The sequence below is a fragment of the Westerdykella ornata genome (assembly GCF_010094085.1).
Source record: "Westerdykella ornata strain CBS 379.55 unplaced genomic scaffold EI97scaffold_48, whole genome shotgun sequence".
NCBI classification, from domain to species: Eukaryota; Fungi; Ascomycota; class Dothideomycetes; order Pleosporales; family Sporormiaceae; genus Westerdykella; species Westerdykella ornata.
This window is the reverse complement of record NW_022986898.1, coordinates 20797-45199: the sequence shown is the minus strand read 5'-3', so window position 1 is coordinate 45199 and position 24403 is coordinate 20797. Positions and strand designations below refer to the sequence as shown.

Here is a 24403-nt window from a genome sequence, read left to right as displayed (position 1 = left end):
TCAGGCACAGGCGCCTTTACTAGCCTTACTACTAGACTACATGGATGCAATGGCCGTTGCAACCTGTCCGCATTGCCGACCATTAACCGTCGAGTGAAGCCGATAGATACATCCACCTGTCCTGAATACTGCTGGCTATCTCCATCTCGAGCGTTGTAACAAGCGACTGGCCAATCAGGAGCATTCATTTCTATCTACATAGTTACATAGTAACAGTAGAGACCCGTTGGCTACAGGCACACAAGGGGGCGAATGTCTCCATCTTAGATATGTTTCTTTAAACATCGTCCTGGAGGACTGCCTGTGTGATGTTTCCGAACTAGTGTTCCCTCTGCATATCTATATGTATTGTTGCTTCCCCCGCTGGTATCAAGCAGAACCATACATGGACAGTGAATCTGTCTAGATGCCACGGTTAAATTCCACCAACCCATCCTTCCCCCCTCGCTCATGAAACTCGGCCTCCAAGCTCTTGGCACTGACTGCCTGCCTCTGCGGGAACGCCGCCAATGCCAACGGCAGCGCAAAGATGGACGTTGTGAGGATGAGCCCCAGGTTGACGGGTAGCACCATCCGCGGCCGCTGCTTGAGCCACTCCGTCTTCTGCAGCCGCACGAGGATCAGGGGCGGCAGAACCATGATGGGCGTGGCATTGAGGACGCGGCTGAGTGCTGTCTCGCCCACGGCGAGCGTCGCTGCTTTCTTGCTCTTGCCCAGGGGTTGGACTTGGAGCTCTCCGGATTCGACCTTCTTCTTCTCCGCCTCCGACAGGACGGGGTACACGTCGATGCCGTGTCGGATCTCCTCGCCGCGCATGAGGAAGACGTTCAGCGCACCGGCGCTGGCTACGGCCGCAAAGGGGACAAGTCTACCCGCAATCATCTTCGCATTCGGAGAGAGGCTCTTCAGGCGCGGGACCAGCGCATTCAAGCCCAGCGCGACACCGCAAGATGCGCTCACGGCAAGGCAGTATGACTTTATGATGGTCGATGTCGAAAGCGGCGTAGACTTGTTCGCGTTGGAGAAGTTGATGGCGACGTTGAGCGACTGGTTGGTGACTTGCCAGCCTAGAGTCCCTACCGTCTGGATACCAGCACATCAGCTTCTCTTCCCCTGATATATTCCAATATCGGATGCGCAAACGTACCCCAAGCCCCGGCGTGAGCATACCCGCCGTCACGACCAGATTCGACAGCACAAAGCACGACATGCGGAACGGCAGGAAGACGGGCTGTCCCGTATCTTTGCCTCCCAGTCAGCATTCATCCCTTGGGAATTGTATATAGATTTGCTGTGCAGCATGCGCCGCGCACGCACCTGGGTGGATCGTCGAGTCAATGATCTTCTTCGCCCTCCACAGCTCGGGCGTCATGTCCGGTATCTTGCCCGTCTTGTACGCTGTGACGAGTTGCTTCGCATTCTCGAGGCCGTCCGACGACGTGAGAAGTGTCCTGCAGCGAGAAACAGTTAGCATGTGTCCCCTTGTCGATTCCAATCCGACAAAAGTGTACGTCGCAGCAGGACTTCGCAAAAGACCGTCGTCACTCACCACCCCCGAAACCGTGCAATGGTTCTCCGGGCATGGCGCCCAGCGCTGTGGTCTCACCTGGGATCTGATATATCGGCAGCATGCCTCACGCGCCCCCAATACGTGCTGAGATCGTACTGCGACACGGGCAGGTCGCGCGTTCCGGGGAGCGACGAGGTCATGGTCAGAGGATTGACCGAGGGAAACACACGCCCGTTGCGCCCGCGAGAGGGGAGGGAGGAGAGGGTGACAAAGGAGTGACAGCTCTCCTTGCTGTGGGTTTTGAGGACCTGCAGCGTCGCGTGGATAAAGTGCTTCCGGCCCGTATCGGCGCCTCTTTTTGGTGGGGAAGAGATAGATAAGTGAGGTAGGCGGCTGGCTAGGCGGTGAGAGCCCTCGGGTTCAGATCGGCGACGACCTCATGCCTCACCGCCGGGGCAGAAGTCGACTACACAGTCTCTTCATCACGATCAAAGGCGGAAACATGTTTGTCAATCACTTTGTTATCTTCTGGGGTTCATTTTCTATGGAGAGAAAAGCTACCTACAAGTCCATCCCTTAGCAATTTAGCCTCCTTATCAAGAGCATATTCAACACAATAAGTAACACGACAGATCCTCGCTGACGATAGAGGGTATCATGAAACAACAGATATGCAGAAACACTAAAGCAAGGCCGTTTTTCCCTCTTTGTTTTCTTCATTGTCAACTTCCTTTGTTCTTTTTTCCCGTCTTTTCAAGATGTACTTCAGAGACCATGTCGCACAGACGCCGATGCAGGAGCGGACGGGATCAAGTCTAAACCATCGTCTCGACAACGGTTGCGCCCGTGGCCGGTGCTGGCTCAGTAATGGAAGGCCAGCGGGCCTCCTTCTCTGAAGCCTCCGTAGCGACAGTGGACGAGGACTCTGTCGCCGCCTTCTTCGCGCGCCGGGCAACAATCAGCTCCGCGACCCGCTCATCGCGAGCACGCTGCGCCTTGATCTTCTGCGCAAAACGGCTCTTCTGCCTCACAACGTGTCCCCATCGGTAGAAGACGACGACGGGGATGCAGAGGAAGAAGGAGGCGGCGAAGAGGACGAGGAATGTGTTGCGGATGCCCAGGGCCTTGAACATGGGTTTCGTATAGAGAACACACAAGCCTGCGAGAAAGTCGCGGGCGAAGCCGTTGCCGCCCGTCGCCGACGCCGAGTAGGATCCATACGCCTCGACCATGTAGTCGATGGTCGCAAAGTAGATGGCCCAGTTGGCCATGCCGATGAGGAACGTGCAGAAGACCATGCCGCCCCACGACGAGGTTCCGGCAAAGGCGCTACCGAGAAGACCAAGAGGCAGTGCCCAGACGACGAAGCAGAGAAGCGAGAGGCGAGTCTCCGGTGCGAGCTCGTTTCCCTTGCTCCTGAGGCGCCTGTGTCGCGCAAACATGGGGAAGTACCCGGCGTACGTGATCCAGTAGGCGCCCGCGAGAGAGAGCAAAACGAGACGGATGTCCGTGGGCGTAAAGCTCCACTGCGCGAAGACCAGTCCGTAGCTCTCGAAGAACATGAAGACCAGCGCGTCGGCGAAGCCAGAGAGGAGCGACAGGCAGAGGACGATGGGTTCCGTGAAGAGCATCTTTTCGAAGCGTCAGTACGGCATCATCTCACATTGAGCTTAGGGTATACTTACAGTGAAAGGCCGGGCGAAAGTCTTGACCATGTGCTTCGGCTCGAGCCTCTCCCAGAAGCTCGTAATCTCGGTGCGACCGTAGATTTCCTCTCCCGTAGCCTGCCTGCGACGAATGGCCTCACGATCCAAGAGGCAGGTCGCGCGAGTTTCCCTGGAGACGGAGAGCTGGAGGAGCTGGGCGAAGGTGCCAAAGGCCAGTTGGACATAGAAAATCATGCGCCAGTTGGTGTATTGCTGAAGAGGACCACCGCAGATGCCCCCGACCACGGCACCCAGGCAGGACCACAGAGATGCCCAGGCGACAGGAGGCTGTTGGTCTTTGGGATGGAACATGTCTGCAACCATGCCGAGAGTAACGGAGCCACCGGCGGAAGAGAGACCACCCAGTACGCGGCCGGCGATCATTTGAGGAAAGGTGTTAGCCGTGGCACACATGACGATGGAGAGGTTGACGCAGAGCAGTGAGATCTGCATCACCCAGTGCCGGCCGAGCTCCTCACTCCACGGAGCCCACAGCTCACAGCCGAAGGCGTACGGGACCAAGAAGGCGAACATGCCTATAGCCGGTCACTATGACTGTCTACCAGTGTTGAGCGACGGGTCCCTACCCATGTGAGCGTCCGAGACGCCAAAGTGTTCGTTGATTCCATCTATCGCATTCGAGTAAATGGCAGCGTTGAAGTTCATGCCTAGGAGAGAGAAGAGCAGCATTAGCGACCAGTCATGGGGTTGCATACAAACACAGGCAAAAAAGGCGGCAGAAGGTGAGCCGAACGAAGCATAGGGAAGACCAACTAGTTTGACAGACGGCGACGACAGTCAAGACGGTCGACTTCTTCCACGATGGCCACGAGTGCGCGGTCAATCCGTCGACGATACCCTCTGGCTCGCAGGGGATGCGCTTGCCCTTCTCCGTCGTCAGGGATGCAAGCAGACTCTCGTCATCGGCGTCGTCCTCGATGGCCACCTCTTGGGTCTGAGGCGGAGAGGATGTTGTCTTTCCCTCGGCATCCGCCTTGGCTTTGAAGGGATGGGAGAGAGTGAAAGGCATGCTGGAAGAGGTTTGCGAAGAGTCTTGGTGTGGTACCAGAACGAAGATGAGTGGATGTGTGATATGTCCGTAAGTCGCAGTGTAGGAGAGAAGGGTGGGGATAGAGAGGACATCCTGTTTCGTTATATATGGCCGTTGTGAGATTCGGGGCTTGCGTACGCCGATCCAAGGCTTTATACGGTATTAGATGGCACATGTCTGGGAACGTGAAGCTAATCTGAGTCACTGACGTCTATCACTGACGTCTAGTCTAATCAGTAATGGCCGTCGTGGCCGATGGGAGCGTTGAAGGCAGATCACGTCCTCGCGGCTTTATGAGCGGTTCTGGCTTGTGTAAAGAGATAAGTATGCTTTATGTTTCTGATACGTATAGGGGATGCACTTGTGCAAGCCTATATGACCGGTATATAGAGGCCGTATTGGACCTCTTTGAACTAATCTTTTATTATTCACTGCGACTTTGCATGTACGGAACATCAGCACCGGTATGGTCACTCTCGGCGTCTTCTCGGTCTACCCCATTTTACAATACTATACAGTACCTTCCAGGCTCGAAAAACCGATTTAGTGCCGCATTTGTGTGGTGTGGAAAAGACGTCAATAGTGGAGTCAGGATTAGAGGCATCATCAGTCACCCTCTTGAGAGCCAAGCTTCAACTAACGCGCGACGGACTGAACAGATCACCGTCACTAGACGTAGATCGCGGGGAGATCCTCTACCTCGGTACCGACCCCAGGCGCTTTCCTGCTTGGGTGTCTCTGAGGGTATGCTGTGGGAGCGTAGTAGTTTCCATGAACGCGTAATTCTCTTTGGCGATGTTATAGGCATCAGAAGGGAATTATTACTATTATTAAGCTTTTTATGTTTCCATCTCCATGATAAACTAGGCCAAACTAACAGTCATCGCTAAATACCATGTACAAGTACACTGCCAGGCCGCATTGTCATCACTCGATCCTCTTCCAGCGCCGAACCGAGGTCCTGCGATTGCATGAGCCTCGCAGGACAGCAAACAGCCCTGGCTAGCTGGAAAGCTCGGTGTAAGAAGTTGAGAGTCTACCTCTTCTTCTTCCCCGGCTTGCTTAGCTCGGCTGAGGACAGGATCGCGTCAAATGTTTTTGTTGGGTCATTGCTGGACGCAGGCCTTACGGCAAGCGTGGTGCTCGGCCCGATTGTAGCGGGCAGTGGTAGGGCCTCTAGCCCCAGGTTCATGACGCTTTCGCGCCGGCGGTCGGGGCTCTGCGAGCGAGAGTGGGATCCAATATTCTCAATCAAGACACCCGGTGGCGGGGGCAGAGGCTCAGAATCGATCGTTTCGTGCACTGCGGCTTGGAGCATCGCGTCATTCTTGGACCATCTCTCTGCCATCTTCCAGCAATGCGAACGACGGAAGACGCCCTCAACGCCATGCTCCACGACGTCTGTTGGCAGGCTGACCACTTGAGAGCCGCCGGCCACCCCAAACCAGGTCCTCGCCCGGTTGGAGTCTTCGCGGCCCCACGGAACTCCCGATCGAGGCGGCTCGCATAGAAAGTATTCCACTCCCTCTGTGAAGCGAACACCGGGTGCGTCCACGACCAACATGGGGAGTGACTGAATCACAGCATACAAGAATAGCCAGTGACCTGACCGCATTTCCCAGAGTTCCTCCGTGGTACAGCCAGAGGCCTGCTTGTGCTCAAAGCGGCGGAATGCTTCCAAGAAATCGGTATGCTGTTCGGCATCGGCATTATGCGACTGCCGGATCATTCTCGAAATGTCGTCTGCTTTCAGCTTCTTAGACCGCGCTTTGGCGTCTTTCTTCGGATCACCAGACGGATAGTCTCCCGTGCCGCCTCGGAGTGTCGGGTAGAGGGGTAAGTCGAAGGGGATCGGCGGCTGCACTGGCGGAGTACTACGGTCATACTCGCTCAATACTTTGCGGAGAGCACGGTGAACGACCGCTTCGAAATCCGTGCTTTCGTCATTCGTCATGAAGCCGTCTGCGGTTCGGGTCGTCAGGTTGGTGCGATCAACAAGCAGGTCGTACAAGTCGGAGAAGTCGTTGTAGAGATCCAGGAGAACAAGCCGATTCAGTCCGCTCGTTGTCAGGTTATTCTTCTTCGACTTCGCTTTCGGAAGCCATGAGCCATATTTTGACTTGTAGTAATCAAGCGCAAACGACCGGCACGCCATGAAAGCAGCTCTCCAGTTCTTGAACCGAACCACCTTCTTTTCGTCTGCGGTGTCACTATTCATGATGCCGGAGAAGATGGCGGGAAAGTCAAAGTCGGCCAGCTTTGTGTTTGTGTTCTTCAACCGCAGATCCAGATCCATGGATGCCCGCGCCAACCTCGTCGCCGTCTTACGACTTATCAAGTCGAATTTGGAGTGCCTCAGCTGTTTGATGTTCTCAAACTTTCCTGCCGCATGGACAAAGCCTTCGGTATACAGAGCCAAGGATCGCATGCGCTCTCCGAGGACGATGGCTTCAATCGTCTTCTCACGGCTGGCCCTCACGTCGGCCAGATGCAACTCGTCTACGTAGCAGTCGAAGCTGGATGCAGCAACCTCGCCGAAGGTGGATCCGTCAAAGTTGGAGAATTGGTATTGTTCCAAGATGTCGGCGATCCTCATGAAAATGGTGAAGATGTCCGGATGCCGCTCGGTTGCCACTAACGACTGTCCCATCAGAAAGGCGACGAAGTTCCGATAGGTAACGAGAGTGTCGATGTCCTGAACGCTAAGTCCGGGCTCTCGCGCCGCGGCCGTCACTGGCGGACTGTCTGTACTGAGTCGTATTGGCAGGTACAAATGTTTCTCCGAATGATCATCCTCGGTAGCATCGCTCAACGCCCTCGAGCCCTTGGATCCGTCCGAACTGCCTTCTGTCACGCTCCGATCCGGTGACCCAGGTCGAGAGGGTGTGTTGGTAGTTGACCAGTTTCTTCGGGATCCCTGCTGCGGGGCAAGTGAGGCATCGCTGTACAATCGGCCATGGACCAGGCGAGTCATATACTGAGATGAAGCATAGAGGGAGGAATCCACTCGAAAGGAGGGGCCTTTGCCTGCCATTCTTGGAAACAGATACAACAGTGTATCACCTTCTTCGTCCCACAGCTCCGGAACCTACTATAGGGTTAGGGGCATGACTTCCAAACGGTGTAGAAGGAGATGTACCTTTTCTCCATTCAGAAGCAGAGTCAAATCATAAGGAAGCTTTCCTTGATGCCCGACGATCCAAGCGAGGGGCCCTCTTTCTTGCAGTCGCTCATCGCTGGACCGTGGGCCAGCGAAGAATGCACTGCGTCGCTTGAGCTTCTTCAGCTTCGAATAGTCGAGCAGCTGAGGATCACGGCTCCCTATACCAGCGCTAGAGTGTGGACGAGTGGGTGGATCACTACAGGAGCGAGGAGCGGGTATCGGTGGGGGAGGGTCGGGGGACGCGAGGACAGGAGGCGCAGAGTCGAGGGGTTGTATTGTCGTGCTGAGGTTTGCGGGGGCGGCGGTGCCAGGAGGGGGGTAAACGGGCGAGAGATGGGTTGCAGAGGATATGCGATTCCTCACTTTTCTGAAGCGGCCGGCAGGCTCAGACGAAGCCATGGGACTGGACTCGGAGTTGTCTGATGCAATGGAGGTTAGCGAGAGCAGCGAAGAGAGCCTGCTGCTCGAACGCTTCTTGTCGGCCATTTCGCTCGAATGGCAATGGAAGGCGGGGAGCGAGGGTGTACGGTGTGGAGATAATTGGTTGATATGGGCGCTGAGAGAAGCCTCACAAACACAGAAACAGAGGTAGAGAGGGTGAGTGGGAGGTTTGGAGGGAGGGGCAGTGCGGGCAAACTAGGCCAGCAAACCGGCAGTCGCCATGAGGGGCGGCGGACAGAGAGCCGTATGCAGAGAGAGTGGGAGAGGCGGAGAAGGGTAAGATGTCGAGGAGGGCGAGACCGGGATGAGGGAGGGAGGGAGGGCGGAGGGTGAGGCGGAGGTTATGTACTGCGGTACGTGGTAGGGCGGGAGTGAATTGGTTGGTAGATAAAAGTTGGCTCCGGTAGACGAGGTATGCTCACAGCTCGAGCTCAATTGGTCTGGGCGTTCGTTGGCCCGGGTCCGGGTGGCTTCGCCTTGCCGTCTCCGGTTAGCGCTCGCGGGCACAGCTGGCACCTGGGCACGGTGGAGGATGGAGGAAGAAGGTGCAGCCGCTTTTCTTTGGCTCCAAGGGGCTTGTTGTCTTCTTGGTGGGATCGGATTTGCCATTTTGCTCAGCTGGGGCAAGGCCTGCCCGAGTGTTCCAAGGTTGTACCAAAGGTTCCGAAGGCCTGCGTTGTATTCTGCACTCGCGGGGGTTGGTTGTGCATCCATATAATACAGTGGAGTCCCCCATCCCACAGCAAGACACGAAGAGCGTCAAGTACCGTGTCAAACGTCGGCGAAGCGCAGGAGTCGAGATTACAGTCTACTGGCCACGAATCCTACTAGAAGCCATCGTGTCTCAGCTGAATCCACATGTCTGCCGGTCAAGGTTCCGGAACCAATTTAGAAATCCATACCCCCCATAGTAGATACTCGATACAGCAGTAGAATGCCACAGTACGACACGACAGTTGACAGCGAACGAGGCCCTTGGACCTGCAGAGATGAATAAGGATTCCGACAAGGCACAATTACAAGTATTGCTCAGTGTACCGTGGTACGCTGTGTGGTGCAATCGCCACTGGTTTTCTTCTGTCATGGCGTTGTCAAAAGTAGCTCATGGCTCGCCCGAGCATCCTGCGTTACGTCACCACCCCAAGTCCGGTTTGGCGCCATCTTATCGATAATCCTCGCTCTTAGTACGCTACAAACTCCCCCGCTTGTTTGCACCACCGTCAAACCTCCCGACCCATGTCTCCGGACTGTGTACTACTTCTGGTACAGGATACATACTGTATACGCGGGACCTACATTTATCACGATAATCGTCTTTACGAAACGGGTAGTCCACCAGATCTAGAGTAGACTACAGCTTTTGCAGAAGCAGTCATCGTGCCAACTTGGCACCATTTCTCTCGAGAGTGTTGGCAGCAAATAACAGCCGCTGCGCCACGACGCCACAATTCACCAGCCACCGCCCACGTCCAATTGTCCTTTCTCACTCCGTCCACGGTAAGGTTCTCCTGCATCACCGCCTTATGGCTGAAAGTCTGGCATCTTGGGCACATAGTCAGCACTGTCGCCATTCTGCCGCCCCTCGCCTCAGCTGCTGCAGTGCAAAGGGGCAACATGACTGCCTTCTCCGACGTGGCCGGATCGCTGACCAGCAGCAAGCCGATAATCAACCTCCTCCGCGGGTCAGCTTTGCCCTCCTCCCCTCTGCCTTCGGATGAGTTGCGCAGTCCAGTCTTTGCTCGACGCTGTTGACTTCACATACAAATCATATGTTGAGCCGTGTGCCATTGTGTCGTTGCTGACTGCAACATTTCCCAGGTGGCCAAACCCCTCCCTCCTACCCACTCAGCTCATCGACAAGGCAGCCCACACTGTCCTCAATACCAAGACTATCGGGATACCGGGCCTTCTCTATGGACCGGACCCAGGCGATCCTCGGGTACCCCATCACCCTGATGAAGCCTCATAGTCGTCGTCAACCGCTGACCAGGACAGCTGCGGGAGAATACTGCAAAATGGCTGACCAGTTTCTATCGCCCGACGAATCCAAGGTCTGGGGAAAGATACCCCGCTGCTAAAGAGAGAATCTGCATCACTGGTGGTGCTTCCCAGAATCTTGCCTGCCTCCTACAGGTGTTCACTGATCCAGTTTATACTCGAAACATATGGATCGTGTCGCCCAGTTATATGCTGGCCTTTCGCATCTTCGATGACAGCGGCTTTGCGAAGAAACTGCGGGCTGTACCGGAAGATGACGAAGGCATCGATATCGACTTTCTCAAGAGGGAGATCAGCAAGAGTGAGGAGAGCGCGCAGGACGAAGGGAACGACGCACCTGTAAGTGCAGTGGAATCCACTCCCCTAAAGCATTCTCTTCATCTCTCCAGCTCCTGCACATGCATTGATAGGCCGTTAGCAATTCAAAAAAGATCGGCCATGGGGCAAGATCTACAAACACGTCATCTACGCCGTACCCACCTTCTCCAACCCGTCTTCCAAGACCATGAGCCTGCGAAGACGAGAAGACTTGGTTAGGGTCGCTAGAGAGTACGATGCGCTCATCATCACAGATGACGTGTACGACTTCCTTCAATGGTCCTCGAATCCGAACCCATGCCAGCCATCTCTCGAACATGCCATTCTGCCCCGCGTTGTCGACGTCGACAGGTATCTTGATGGGGGCGCTGAGAGAGATGGAGCCGATGGCTTCGGAAACGCGGCTTCCAATGGCAGTTTCTCCAAGATCTGTGGGCCTGGGTTGAGGACTGGGTGGGTTGAAGGGACGGAGAAGCTTGCGCATGGAATATCGCAAACGTGAGATGAAGATTTCTATTGATGCACTCCAGAGCGCGAGGCTCAGTACCCCGTCCCACAAGCCGGCTTCTCCGGAACATGCACAGACACTGATGGAAACAGAGGCTCGAGTAGGTCGGGCGGTGCGCCCTCGCAGCTTTCGGCCACCATTGTGGCCGAGACACTGGAGACGGGCGAACTGCAGCGTCACGTCTACGAGACGCTCCAACCCAGCTACGGGCAGCGGTACCACACCATGATAGCCGCCATCCATGAGCACCTGGTTCCACTAGGGGTACGGCTCCCACAAGCGGATCGCGACATGGTGGGCGGTTATTTCATCTGGCTGACGCTTCCTGGGTCTGTCAGAGGGCAAGTGGTAGCGCAACGTGCACGCGAGGAGGAGAATGTGATTGTGGCACCGGGTAACAGTAGGTCATGTCGTCGTCGGGTTTTCCGATGTTGCACGGTTGCTCACTGGTTTGCGCAGTTTTCGAGGTGCGATTTCCTTGTGCCAAACTGAAGGAATTGGGCGAACCAACGTGTATAGGTGCCTGGTGACAACCAACGCGCTCATTTCGAGAATGCCTTGAGGGTGTGTTTTGCTTGTGAGTGAAATTCCTCCCATTCTACAGAGACGTGTCGTAGGCGGGCGAGGCGATGTCTCTGCCTGGTCCGAGGAGGTAGCTAACAGCAGGGCGAATCTAGGGGAGGAAGAGCGGATGCTGGCAGAGGGTATCGAGCGGCTCGCCAGCGTCATTCGCTCTCTCTTGGAGGAGGAGCAGCAGCAGCAGCGGGGAGACGAATCGGCGCAACGTCGCACAGGGCACGAGGACCAGAACCAGGAAGACTTCTGGTAGGAGGTATCTATGCAGATGGTCGTTCACAAACGGGGGTCTCACACAATCGAGTGGTGCGCCGCTCAGGTTGCCATGTGGGGAGCATTCCGCGGAGGTTGGCAGGAGTGGTGGACATGCAACGGTTCCCTCAATGTGTTAAAGGCAAAACGGCTAGCGCCTCCTGCAATCACAAAAGCTTATACCTAGCAGCGGGCAGAGGACTGACTGGTAGGTACCCAGGTATGTATGTACTCTCAGTAGCATGCTGGTCGGATATGGAACAAGATGCTCACAGCAGCCGTCATCTGGCGCCTATTGAAGAGTGTAACGTACAGTATCCCCCGTTAGCAGCGCATCTGTTCGGTGCTCCTCGATACAAGTATGTGAGCCCAGCATCTTCTTCTTACTTTAATAATAGGGGACGAGCTCCTCCTTGTCAAGACGATTCGCTGGCCGCTGTCTATCCAGATTGAATTAGCCAGGCCAGTCAGCGGTCGCAGGACGAGGGGCCAGCCTCGTGGATGAAACTTGAAACGCGGTGCCTGTTTCATAGTCGTGGCCACTGGGTACGACTAGGGTGGTTCGGGTGTGGCGCTCGTGAAACGCCCCCGCTTAACTGGCCAATCACCCCGCTCCGTCCGGGAGAAACACCAAAAGTTCCTGAACTTCACCTGGCCACCATGGTGACGAGACGTCAGTCTCCACCGCATCCTCTCGTCCTCTCGTGCCTCTTCTGCCCACCGCGCCCGGCGCCTGCTGCAAGCATCACTAGCAAAGTGGTCCACCGTCGTTGTTGGTTGTTTCACGCATCGCAGAGCCGCACCCACAAGGCTCCCTGCTCGACAAGAGTGAACATGGCGACTGCATTCCAAGCATTCCAAGCGTCTCTCCTCGCAGTAGGAGTGGGGAACTCATGGGCAAGGCGACAAACAACCTTAAGCCATCTACCTATGGCCTTCTCTCGGAGAAAAGTGTCTACCCTAGTCCCTACTCCCTAGTCCCCACTCTTCGTCTGGTAAACCTGAAGGCGGTTACTATGCCGCGACCAGGGCAGAGCCAACGACCTTCCCTGCCGAGTCCAAACGTGAAACAGTCACATCCAGAAGAACCGTCTCCCTGTGAGTGGCCTTCATTTCAATGCGAGTGCAGACCACATATATATTAAACAATGTTTGGCTGCCCCCTCCTATTGTGCCTTCCCTCCTCCCCAGCAGCCCGCGCCGTTGCTCCTCTATTGTGCGCACATTGTGTCGACGACACAATTCCCTTCTCTTCTATTGTCACTCTTTTGTTGCCTATTTGTGGCCTTCATTGCAACCACTTCGCCATTCACACAATTCAGAGACTGCGTCTCCCTTAAATTCCGCCCGCCTCCTCCCCCGCCGTTGCCTACACCAACTCGTTAACCCCTTACTTCCCAATAATTCTCCATCCACGCCACCCGCATTCTTCACCCGCGCACTAAACAAATCATCTCCATCAAAACCGAGAAGAAACCGCGTCTCTGCAGGCCACTGACGCCCCTCCCTTGCTCCATCTCGGCCCTGTTCTTTCCTCCACTTCCCACAACAAAACAACAACAAAAATCAATCTTCTCTTCAACCCCCGCTTCTCCATCATCATTATGGTAGCCTTCCGTGCAGCTGCGCTGCTCCTCTCCCTCCAAGCTCTCCTTTCTTCCGCTGCCCCCGTGCCGCTAGATCAAGCCCCCGCGCCCGCTCCTTCCCCGGCTACGGGATACTGGCTGGCCGACATCAAACACCAGGGCGTCGCCGCTTTCAACAACGACAAGGGCTTCAAGGTCTTCCGCAACGTCAAGGACTACGGTGCCAAAGGGGATGGCTCTACCGATGACACCGACGCCATCAACGCCGCCGTCGCCGACGGCAACCGCTGCGGCCAGGGCTGTGATTCCTCAACCACCACTCCCGTCATTCTCTACTTCCCCGCCGGCACCTATATCGTCAGCAAGCCCATCATCCAGTACTACTACACCCAGTTCATCGGAGACCCTCGCCAGCTGCCCGTCCTGAAAGCTTCGCCCAGCTTCCAGGGCATGGGCCTGATTGATGCGGATCCCTACATCGAGGGCGGCAATGGTGCCAACTGGTATACGAACCAGAACAACTTCTACCGCCAGATCCGTAACTTCGTCATCGACATCTCCGCCGCCAGTGTCGCCTCGGGCATCCATTGGCAGGTGTCTCAGGCGACCAGCCTGCAAAACATCGTCTTCGAGATGGCCAAGGGAGACGCTGGCTCACAGCAGAAGGGCATCTTCATGGACAATGGTTCCGGCGGCTTCATGGCCGACCTCGTCTTCAACGGCGGTGCCATCGGCGCCTTCTTCGGCAGCCAGCAGTTCACCACCCGCAACTTGACCTTCAACGATTGCGGCACTGCCATCTACATGAACTGGAACTGGCTCTGGACCCTCAAGTCCGTGTCCATCAACAACTGCAAGCTCGGTCTGGACATGGCCAATAACCCTTCCAACCAGACCGTCGGTTCCGTCATCTTGATGGACAGCAAGCTGGTCGGCACCCCCGTTGGCGTCAACACCTCCTTCTCGGCCAATAGTGTCCCCGAGACCGGAGGCTCGCTCATCCTTGACAACGTCGACTTCACTGGCTCCCAGGTCGCTGTGCAGGACGCAACCGGCGCTCCCATCCTCGCAGGTGGCAAGCTCGTCACTGCTTGGGCCCAGGGTCATGCGCTCGCCGCGGGTGCTGAACCGAGCCGCGTTCAGGGCGACATTACGAATGCGCCTCAAAAGCCTGCCAGCCTCCTCGGTCAGAACGGCTTCTTCGAACGCACCAAGCCGCAGTACGAGAATGTACCCGTGACGCAGTTCGTCAGCCTCAAGGACAAGGGTGCAAAGGGTGACGGACGGACCGATGACACCGACGCCATTCAGGCTGCCATCGACGGACTCCAGGACGGACAGATTCTCTTCGTCGACCACGGCGGTTACTTGATCACCAAGACTGTCACCATCCCGGCTGAGAAGAATGTCAAGATTGTCGGCGAAATCTGGCCCATGTTCCTTGCCACGGGCGAGTTCTTCGCGAACCAGGACGACCCTAAGCCTGCGTTCAAGGTCGGCAAGAACAGCGGCGACAAGGGCACCTTCGAAATGAGCGACTGTATCATCACGACCAAGGGCCCTGCTCCTGGCGGCATCCTCATGGAGTGGAACATCAACTCGGAACAAGCTGGCGGCGCAGGCCTGTGGGATGTTCACTTCCGTGTGGGGGGTTTCGCCGGCACGGATCTCCAGTCGTCCAACTGCAAGAAGAACCCGACCGTTCAGCACGATCCCAACCCAAAGTGCATTGGTTCCTTCATGCAACTGCACATCACCAAGTCGGCCAATGCGTACATTGAGAACGTGTGGCTGTGGACTGCTGACCACGAGTTGGACCAGGCCGACCACGCCCAGATTGACATCTACAATGGCCGCGGTATGATCATCGAGTCGCAAGGTCCCGTCTGGCTCTGGGGTACGGCCTCCGAACACTCCGTCCTCAGCCAATACCACCTCCAGAGCGCCAAGGACATCTACCTGGGTGCCATCCAGACCGAGACTCCCTACTTCCAGCCGAACCCGCCCGCCACGGTCCCCTTCAAGGTGAACGCCAAGTACTTTGACCCGGACTTCAGCAAACAAGACTCCAAGTCCGCCTGGGCCGTTCGCATCATCGACAGCCAGAGCATCTGGCTCTACGGCACCGGCACCTACTCCTTCTTCGACAACTACGCCCAGGAGTGTGTGTCCAACCAGAACTGCCAAGAACACATCAACCAGGTCGACGGCTCTCGAAACGTCAACTGGTTCGGCATGTCGACCAAGGCGTCTGTCAACATGGTGACTTCGAATGGTGTGGGCCTTGCAAAGGATGCGGACAATCGCTCCAATTTCTGCGCGACCCTGGCGATCTTCGCTCAGCCTTAGAAGGTGACTGAGCATCATAAGCATCCACCATCTCCACCTTTTCCCACGCCGCATACGCATTCCTCGGGACCTTGAGGGTTTCGGAACCATTTTGGGTTTCTCTTCGCTTCTTCCCTGGTCTTCATTTCCCGTCCTTACACCAGGGGACGGGAATGGAACGGGCCTTTGTTATGGCATTATACTTTGACTTCCTTTCCTCTTTCCCACTCTTGTACCTGCAATGAATACTGACAGTCGGCTTGGCTGTCTTTTCCTTCTCACCCGTCTCTTCTTGTGCATAGTAGGGCTGCATATTGGTTCTTTTGGTTATTGTGATTGGTGATGCAATGGAATCAAGATATGAGTGAGGCAGGGAACCTCCGGGATCGGATTGCAATCGTATAGGTATTGACCAAGTTATCATTCTCCGGCAGATGAATGAATTCTCGATCAAATGCACTTTCTTCTTTGTCTTTATGCGTGTGCGTTTTCCCAGGGAATATGATGTAACCATTCCATAAGTGGATTGAAAAATAACCCCTCGCCGCAACTTGCCCCGTTGACGCTCGGCCCTCGCGAAAAACTTCCCGGCTACGCGACGGCGTCCCAGTCCATCTTTTTACAATATTTAGATTGTGCAACTGACTCCCCCTCCCCCGTCAACCTTCACCCGCTTCCAGCGCTCATTCCTGCCTGCGCGCCTTCTCGTAATGGGGGACGGCGACCACGTTCGCGAGGACAACGGCACTTGCGAAGAGCGGCCCCAGAAACGTGCGAGGCTAGAAGAGGCCAATCCGAAGTCCGCGCCGACGGTCTCGAAAAATGAACAACCCAAATTTGAAATCTCGGCTGCGCAGGCGCCCATTGCGCCCATTGCGCCCGCCGCACCCGTGGACAGCGATCTAGACAGGGAGATTCGTGCGGGCATCACCGAGTATGTGTCTCCCGACAACTTGGGCTTCGAGGGCGTGTTGAAGAGGCGGTATACGGATTTCCTGGTGAATGAGATTGGGCTGGATGGGCGAGTGTTGCATCTGGTGAGCTTGGGGGTGGGGAAGAGGGGGAATGGAAGGGATAAGTCTAGTGTGCAGAATGGGGATGCTGCGGTTGCACATCATGGATACATTATCAAGGAGGATGACGGAGAGGCAGAGAAGAAGGCGGATGTGGTGGTGCAGGAGGAGGTTTCAGATACAGCCAAGCACGAACCGTCTGCTGAGGAGACAAGGACAGCAGAGAGCAAGGAGGAAGCCGACGGCCCCCAAGTCTCGGACGACGACCTAAAAGCCCTGCAAGAGATATTTGGTGAAAAAGCGACTACGAAAATCCTTTCTCTGGCCAAATCCATCCGCAAACACCCCACGTGGAAGGCCAAAGACTTCACCGCCGTGATCGCTCCGCCTATCGCCGACAAGGAGAAACGCACACAAGCGCACCAGATGCTACGCAGGATATTCCCCACTATGCTCGAAAGCGGCATGGAGCCTGACCAGTCGATACGGATCAAGGCATGCCCGCCGGCGCAGAGGGGGAATAAGAAGCAACGAGGCAATGATAGGGAGCGGAACCCTGACCGTCATAGAGGAGGGTTGGCATGGGAAGAGCTAGGTGGAGAGTACCTGCACTTTACTCTCTACAAAGAGAACAAGGACACGATGGAGGTGATCGGGTTCCTTGGAAGCGTGACGGGTGGGGGACCCAAGAGCTATGGCTTTGCTGGGACCAAGGACAGACGGGCGTGCACAGTCCAGCGGGTGTCTGTCAAGCGCCAGACGGCGGAGAGAATGGCTGGCATAAGCAAGAAGCTCTTCAATGCCGCCATTGGCGACTTTGAGTACAAGAACCACGGTCTTGGCCTTGGAGACCTGCTGGGCAACGAGTTCGTCATCACGCTTCGGGATTGCCATTTCGAGCGAGAAGACGAATTGGAACTCAGGGATAGGCTCCAGCTGGCGAACGAGACCGTGTCACGAGCCGTCAAAGACCTCTGCGAGAGAGGCTTCATCAATTACTTTGGACTGCAACGCTTTGGTTCCTTCTCCGCCAGTACCGATGCCATTGGCGTCAAGCTTCTCCAGGGCGACCTGAAGGGAGCGATTGACGACATCCTAGCCTACAGTGAGGTGGCCCTAGCCGCGGCCGAGAGCACTGAACCAGACCCCCGGCTCCTCGTTTCACAAGACGACAAAGCCCGTGCGAAGGCGCTGCATCTGTGGAAGACGACCCAGAACGGCAGCGAGGTGCTGAAGATTCTGCCCAAGAAGTTCGCCGCCGAGCGCAACATCATTCAACATCTCAGCTCGAGAAATAGCAAGTCAGGGAGGTACGACCGGAAGACCGACTGGCAGGGGGCGTTGATGACGGTCCCGCGGAACCTCAGATTGATGTACGTCCATGCCTACCAGAGCCTGGTGTGGAACGTGGTAGCAGGCAGGCGATGGACCACGTACGGGAACAAGGTCGTCGAAGGCGACCTTGTGCTTGTCAACGAGCACAGAGACAAGGTCGAAGGCGCGGCAAAGGTAGAACAAGACACCGTCGATCAGGACGGCGAGATCATCATCAACCCCGCCGGTGCAGACAGCGCTCTCGTCGACGAGGACGCCTTCGAGCGCGCTCGGCCCTTATCCAAGGAGGAAGCCGAAAGCGGCAAATACACCATTTTCGACGTCGTGCTGCCGCAGCCGGGCTTCGATGTCGAGTACCCGCGCAACGCGATTGGGGAGTTCTACAAGGAGTTCATGGGGAGCGTGCGAGGCGGTGGGCTGGACCCGCACGATATGCGCCGGAGGTGGAGGGATATCAGTTTGAGTGGAGGGTATCGCAAGTTTTTGGCGAGGCCGCTCCAGGCCATTGAGTTTGAGGTCAGGGAGTTTGTCAAGGATGATGAGCAGCTCGTGGAGACGGATCTGCAGAGGCTGCAGAGGCAGGGGGCTGGCGCGAAGGAGATGGAGATGGAGAAAGCTGAGGGTGGTGGTGATGGGGAGACGGCGGCGAAGGAAGAAGATGGGGGAGGGGAAGACCAGGTGGACAGGAAGGTGGCTGTCGTGTTGAAGATGCAGCTAGCATCCAGCCAATATGCTACAATGGCTTTGAGAGAGCTAATGAAGGCGGGTGGCGTGAAGGCCTACAAGCCAGAGTTTATGGGTGGTAGATAGGTTAGGAGTGTCCCCAATAGGGGGACGAATGCACGCAAACACCACCACCACCCCTCCTTCTTCTCGATAATGATGATACTAAGGGGGATCCGTTTCCGTCAAATCCTTTCGTGTGCCCACAATCATCCTCTTTTTCAGTACGAATATGCCACCAATGCTTGTCTCCTGGATTACGTGTTACGGCTACGCCCAATAGAAGAATCGCTCCTCTCATGTGTGGTTTGAGCCTCAGGTGAGGTCTGGTCGACCACATCTGGGGTAGGTCTCCAGCTAATGGACTAGCAGCACTCCAATTCACCACAAACTCCAGTCCCATGCAAGTGACGTCACTCCTGTCACGGTACCATGAGTCCTAACAGTACTTGTGTACCTAGGTATGGTAAGCTTCGTTTCCACGTGCATGTTCTTCCTTCCCAAGTTAATAGAAGACAGAAATCTTTCTAGCTGACTGACGGAGCCGTGCTAGGGAAAGGGGGTTGAAGTCCCTTGAAGTCCCTCTGATATGTGAACCACATCACACCACCAGTGCCAAGCTGGTCTTGTTCCCGATACTGTGTATACAAGATGTGGTTGACGTCTGCCGTGTATGCCAATAGCCACCGCATTGGATGAGCGTACGAGGCTGCTTTCTTCAGACGCCTTGGTACCAGAGATGGACTCACCCGACCTCCATGGCATGGCACTGCCACCTCCAATTCCCGTCCGTGACGACTGTCCTATCTAGCCTGCACAAAGACTATGAAAGTGACCATACTGCCGATTGCAATCCTTCCGCAAAGCCAATCAACAACTGCATCACACTTCACCAGTCTCTATCTCTACGTATCCTTCGCCACCAAGATGGAATTGCACTAGCCTAAACAGGCAATAAGCTTCTCACACACTCATATACTCCTCCCATGGATCCAACATCCGCTGTGGGCTTCAATCCTATGCCCCTCGATCATCCCTCACGCTCCTATCTCATCTCTCACCATCTCAAGGATTTCTGCACCAGATCCAGTTTACTGCACCCCGAAAGGACTTTCACTGCACGCTTGCGCGAGGCCGAGCAGCGCGCAGAGCTGGCCTCCAGGGCCTTTGAGGAAGTCCATCCAGGCATGCCCAACACAAGCGAAGCACCGGCCGAGCTGTTCGAGCCGAGACAAACCGCCACGAGTGCGGATTTCACGCCGAATCCGGAAAAGTCGTTACCCTTGAGCAGGGAGAGACAGGAGCTGCTAGATGATGTAGGGATCTCCCATCTGTCAATGATGCGCGGCGAATACTTCTGTTGCTAATACAAAAACCTATAGATACTCGCATTGTATTGCTGTCAGCCTACCGTCGCGAGATTGAAGCGGTACACTCCCGACGCCATCTATGATGACGAGTTCTCGTATGCGAATGACCGGTACAAGATCGCCGGGCAGTGGTTCGCCATGCCCAAGATCTTCGAGAAAGCCGTAAACGAGGGCTACGAAGTCGTCCGTAGCGATCATCAGATGATACAGTTCAAGAATAAGCAGGTGAGTTTGGTCCGTTTTTCCAATAGCCGCAACCCCCCTAAGCCCCGTTGTAGAAGAAAGGAAAGAGCGAAAAGGGCTGACTTGACATTACAGTCGTGGACATTCCGCCTCATCCCCAAAACCATCACCGTCACGCACCTCATCACCCTCTCCCTGGACCCTTCGACTCGTGACACAGACTTCATGCAGATCAAGTACCACAAGGACCAAGCCAACGACAGGGACTACTCGCACGAGGGCGTGCGGTTCGGCTTCAAGAAATGGCAGGCCGAGATGACGGCAAGGTTTCTGCCGAATGCGCCCGAGTTGGCGGCCTCTGAGGCGGATAGGAGAAGTGGGGGGGAGGAGGAGGTGAGGCGGTGGGGGACGGGGACGGAGGAGGGGGATGCGCCGAAGGGGGAGTACAGGAGGTAAAGCAGGGGTGTCAATGTGGTGGTATTTCTTTGACCTATTTAATTGACCGGGACGGAACTTTCATGCTTGACGCCGCAGATTATGGCTCACTGCGGTACGGACAAAGGATATATCGGTATTATGAGATTGGGTCTCGGAACCTCTATCATGGACGTGTCGGGCACATTCCAACTCTGGACTCCAAACTTCTCAGTGTAAACTTTATGTTGTGAGTCTTCCCGCAGACACTTCAAGGTCGGCGATGACGTTGGTGCTCTTCCTGCGTTCCTATCAATAGGTTGCTTAATTCTCAAGAAGCTGCAGAGCTAGGCCATGCTGCTAACAGAACGGACAGATTCTCCATCTGGGAACCAATGCAGGTTTTGTTGTCACAAAGTCACTGCTTCCGGACCCTTTATCCGCATAGGGAATCGGCCACGGTATTGAGCCATGGGATCAAAACATGGCATGGCGCCTTTCTATGCTCTATCTTGTGTAATCTATTTTAGGTACGCAAGCCCTTTATGCATTGCGCTGCCCAACCAAGGAACGAGCCACAGAAGTACGACCACTAGGCCCTACCCCTCTACGTGTCTAAAACTGCCTACATTATTGCGTCAAATGAAGAGACTAACCCTCTGTTGGAGTGTTGGTCAGGTTAAGCATCCACGAGTGGGCCCGCTTATCCAATTTTACCTGCAATAAAAACACTCATTTTACTATTTATTATACATACCCACAGACACCCCCGGCGCAGCAACCAAGACAAACTCATGTCACAGATGTGAGTGTAGCTTAACTGATTCTTGATTAGTCACACTTGTAGAATGCCCTACATGTACTCGGATGCTTTCGTATCACAGCACATCAGCGACCTAGTCGAGAATCTGTGCCATCATGCTCGCTTTCCATCTCAACACAATACTCCACTGTACACGTACCCTACAAAACGTAACGGAAGTACGGATTCTCTTTATCCGTCAAGTCCTGGAAAGCAAGCCTATCACGCTCCTCCTCATCCATAGGCAGCGCCGCCCGCCTCTTGTTTTCTCGCCAGAGCACATAGTACAGGGCTACAGAAGCAGCGATGGTTATGCAATAGCTGGGTTTTGGATTAGCAAAGGGCAACTCCGGGACAGGACAGGCATAGGAACGACTCACCAAATGATCAAACCAGTCCACAACTCGGGATAATGATCCTTCTTCGTCTCGCTGTTAATCAGCTGTGGACCAACAATGTTGCCGACACAGTAAGCGACGAAGATGGCAGCAGCCATGGTGCTCTTCTTCGTCGCGCCCGCCACGTTACCCATTCCAATCACAATCACCAGACTCACAACAGCGCCAAAGGTGCCGATGATGCTGTAGCCGGCAACGGGGGTAGGGGCATGATAGGACCATTCCGACTTCCAAATCATAGCGCAGCCGGCGATGACGGGAAGACAGTTGACGATCAGTAGTATAATGCGGATATTTGCGATCTTGGAGGAGAGATAGCCGCAAAGGAGGATGTCGATCAGGCAAAGACCGCCTAGGGGAAACTGCCACAGGATGGACTCGAGGGGGGACCAACCGAACGTGCTGACTATCAGCGGGCCAAAGCCGGATACTGCGCCGTTGACGGTATAGGCGGACGCCATCATGATGAAGACGAGCCAGAGCTTGATGTCCAGGATCGACTCCTTGATCTGTTCGAACTTGATTTGCTGGCATCGCACGCCAGTCTGGCCCTTGCGGAGGCGCTCCACTGCAACAATGCGTTCGTGGGGGCGGAGGAACCACGCCGAAACGGGCGAGTTGGGGATGGCGAAGCACCAGAGGCCGAAGAGAAAGGTCAAGCAGCCGGCCAAGATGTAGATGTATTGCCACCTTTTGAGCGCCCCGCCGGTAATCTGCGCAAAGCCATAGTTCAAGGCTCCTCCGATAATGGTGAACAGCCCTGTCGAGGAGAACCACCAGGATTGTCGCAGTGCCTGCTCTTGTTGGGTATAGTAACCAGACACTATCACCATGAAACCCGTGGGGATGATGGATTCGACGAATCCGAGGAAGAAGCGTTGAGCATAGAGGCCTTGCCAGCTGGTGACAGCCGCCGTGAGCATGCAGATCAGAGACCAGAAGATGACAATGGCGCCTAGGATTCGTCCGAGATTGAACCGTTGGAGAGCGAAGGTCATGGGGTAGAGCCCAGCTAACATGCCAAAGTAGAATAGGGATGTCGCCCAGCTGAGCCTGGAGGTGTTGGTCGTGGGAGGGTTTGTCGAGTTGTTGACCACAGTGAGCTGAAGGTCCTTGGTCATGCCAAAGAGAACGGCACTTCCAAGGATGGCCTTGTCGTAGTATACAAGTCCGTAGCCTACAATATCTCGTATGAGCGACCTCCCTCGCAGCGGAATAAGGGTGGGAGTTGAGCTCACCAACAATCATGGCCGGGATGAGGAACCAGTCGATTTTCCTCAACACCCTGGCCTCGACGACGGGGTCGATATCCTGAGCACGCTCTCCTACTAGTCCAATTGCTACGTCTTTGTCGAGTGATAGCGAGCTCGCCCTAGTTCCGGAGTCTCCATGTCGAGCAGGTGATGACGCTCCGGCCGTGGCGACCTTCTCCTCCGGGGCACATTCAGACATGGTGCAGCAAAATTGTGGACTTCAACAAGAGAACATGATAGATTGGGAACGCGAAGCAGGAAAAGATTTTTCAGAGCATCCCACGGAATCCCAAGCCTCGCGTAAAGCGGGGATATGATTGCTTTTCCTAGGAGACAGACTTTTGGACCTCCCCCATGGGCCATACTTGCTTAGAGGCTGGCCAGGTGATGTGTGAAGTAGACCATGTTCGGCTAGGCGAAGCCTGGACCTACCCCGTGGACCCCGCGGAGCTCCAGAGCTCTCTCAATGTTCGGCGGCGCCCATGGATGGATTTTACCTGGACGGCGAGCAAGGTGGTGGGCTACCGTGATGTATAGCTGGAGTATGGACACTGCCAATTGTGCTGGGCCTCTGATTAATAATGCAAGACCATGTTTCCCTCCGGATTATTGAGGGTGACTTATTTCCATCTGGTGTGACGGAGTTTTGAGGCTGTTCGAAGGTTCGCAGCTCCGACCATTGTCCTAGTCCGTATACGGTCAAAATCTGCGATGACTAAGCCGCCCAATTCAAGGACAAAATTTCGGGAACCAACATCAACAAGCCTTCGCGGAACTTTCCCATCTCCAAAGCTGCAGGCTGGTCCAGTACGGCATCTCCCTACCATCTGCCTCATCAGATGAGAGAGGTCCATGTTGAAAGTCCTACAAGTAAATTGGTGATTCACAGTTAGAACTCCAACCGAAGGCCGCGGTTCTGGAGCGGCACTTCCGTTCAGTAAGCCCGTACCTTTCTAGTATCGACGAGAAGGAGAGGGGGAAAAACTGGAAGAGAAAAAGTGGCAGCAGTCTAGAGCTGTCCAGACCGTCTCTTGCCTCGCTCGGTCTACCATCGCCATTGATAGATCTTGAGCTGGATACAGGGCGGACTCACTAGAGTCCTGCACTCGTACGAGACGAGACCAAAAACTCGACAATTTTTGAGTACGGTGCCGTCTACACCTTGCATGTCGGTTTTCGTAATTGATTGCTCGAGACATGCCCAACCTTTACGGTGTGCGAACAACTTTTGTGTCTCACCGGAGAGCTTCATCCGATACTGCTCAAGGGACCCAGATTGTGAAGGAGATAGGAAGTCAGCATGTGACGGGAGTAGTGATGACTACGGATATACAAAGCAGACCACCCAGGATACAACGCCTCAGCCCCATGCAAACCCACCCAGCCTTTGCCAACAGTTCCCAACCTTGGACCCTTGCAAACAACCAAACGACAACTTGCCATGCTCTGCTGAAACGCGCCGGTGATTATGTGGC

General features: G+C 55.2%; 10 protein-coding genes across 10 annotated transcripts; 6 read left to right on the top strand and 4 right to left on the bottom strand.

The window, feature by feature from the left end:
• Positions 1 to 166: 166 nt before the first annotated feature.
• Positions 167 to 1785, bottom strand: EI97DRAFT_437439 (sideroflexin-5). Its single transcript, XM_033799340.1, has 4 exons — positions 1607 to 1785; positions 1318 to 1451; positions 1148 to 1242; positions 167 to 1083 (listed from the first exon to the last, which is right to left on the bottom strand). The coding sequence occupies exons 1-4, from the start codon at positions 1708 to 1710 to the stop codon at positions 403 to 405; spliced, it is 1014 nt and encodes a 337-aa protein (XP_033649396.1). The 5' UTR covers positions 1711 to 1785; the 3' UTR covers positions 167 to 402.
• A 540-nt stretch (positions 1786 to 2325) lies between these two features.
• EI97DRAFT_387030 (MFS general substrate transporter) lies at positions 2326 to 4246 on the bottom strand (the record flags this gene model as incomplete). The annotated part of the gene is made up of 4 exons (XM_033796100.1): positions 2326 to 3141; positions 3196 to 3752; positions 3780 to 3884; positions 3991 to 4246. 4 exons carry the CDS (start codon positions 4244 to 4246, stop codon positions 2326 to 2328), a joined length of 1734 nt encoding a protein of 577 aa, XP_033649395.1.
• Positions 4157 to 5230, top strand: EI97DRAFT_241311 (uncharacterized protein). The gene has a single exon (XM_033794058.1). It carries the CDS (start codon positions 4507 to 4509, stop codon positions 5155 to 5157), a length of 651 nt encoding a protein of 216 aa, XP_033649394.1. The 5' UTR covers positions 4157 to 4506; the 3' UTR covers positions 5158 to 5230.
• Positions 5231 to 5303: 73 nt separating this feature from the next.
• EI97DRAFT_387025 (uncharacterized protein) lies at positions 5304 to 7916 on the bottom strand (the record flags this gene model as incomplete). The annotated part of the gene is made up of 2 exons (XM_033796099.1): positions 5304 to 7355; positions 7407 to 7916. The coding sequence occupies 2 exons, from the start codon at positions 7914 to 7916 to the stop codon at positions 5304 to 5306; spliced, it is 2562 nt and encodes an 853-aa protein (XP_033649393.1).
• A 1569-nt stretch (positions 7917 to 9485) lies between these two features.
• EI97DRAFT_387053 (PLP-dependent transferase) lies at positions 9486 to 11524 on the top strand (the record flags this gene model as incomplete). Its single annotated transcript, XM_033796101.1, has 6 exons — positions 9486 to 9589; positions 9935 to 10208; positions 10288 to 10685; positions 10788 to 11115; positions 11248 to 11272; positions 11373 to 11524. The coding sequence occupies 6 exons, from the start codon at positions 9486 to 9488 to the stop codon at positions 11522 to 11524; spliced, it is 1281 nt and encodes a 426-aa protein (XP_033649392.1).
• A 200-nt stretch (positions 11525 to 11724) lies between these two features.
• Positions 11725 to 12663, top strand: EI97DRAFT_241292 (uncharacterized protein). The gene has a single exon (XM_033794057.1). The coding sequence runs from the start codon at positions 12025 to 12027 to the stop codon at positions 12499 to 12501; it is 477 nt and encodes a 158-aa protein (XP_033649391.1). The 5' UTR covers positions 11725 to 12024; the 3' UTR covers positions 12502 to 12663.
• Positions 12664 to 12695: 32 nt separating this feature from the next.
• On the top strand, positions 12696 to 15935 carry EI97DRAFT_437432 (exo-beta-1,3-glucanase). Its single transcript, XM_033799339.1, has one exon. It carries the CDS (start codon positions 13128 to 13130, stop codon positions 15456 to 15458), a length of 2331 nt encoding a protein of 776 aa, XP_033649390.1. The 5' UTR covers positions 12696 to 13127; the 3' UTR covers positions 15459 to 15935.
• Positions 15936 to 16147: 212 nt separating this feature from the next.
• EI97DRAFT_496977 (pseudouridine synthase-like protein TruD/Pus7) lies at positions 16148 to 18643 on the top strand (the record flags this gene model as incomplete). Its single annotated transcript, XM_033802492.1, has 2 exons — positions 16148 to 16249; positions 16295 to 18643. 2 exons carry the CDS (start codon positions 16148 to 16150, stop codon positions 18593 to 18595), a joined length of 2403 nt encoding a protein of 800 aa, XP_033649389.1. The 3' UTR covers positions 18596 to 18643.
• A 1052-nt stretch (positions 18644 to 19695) lies between these two features.
• EI97DRAFT_453404 (uncharacterized protein) lies at positions 19696 to 20517 on the top strand (the record flags this gene model as incomplete). Its single annotated transcript, XM_033800455.1, has 3 exons — positions 19696 to 19824; positions 19891 to 20103; positions 20197 to 20517. The coding sequence occupies 3 exons, from the start codon at positions 19696 to 19698 to the stop codon at positions 20515 to 20517; spliced, it is 663 nt and encodes a 220-aa protein (XP_033649388.1).
• A 674-nt stretch (positions 20518 to 21191) lies between these two features.
• Positions 21192 to 23554, bottom strand: EI97DRAFT_427416 (allantoate transport protein). The gene is made up of 3 exons (XM_033797223.1): positions 22914 to 23554; positions 21658 to 22852; positions 21192 to 21598 (listed from the first exon to the last, which is right to left on the bottom strand). Exons 1-3 carry the CDS (start codon positions 23125 to 23127, stop codon positions 21439 to 21441), a joined length of 1569 nt encoding a protein of 522 aa, XP_033649387.1. The 5' UTR covers positions 23128 to 23554; the 3' UTR covers positions 21192 to 21438.
• Positions 23555 to 24403: the final 849 nt, after the last annotated feature.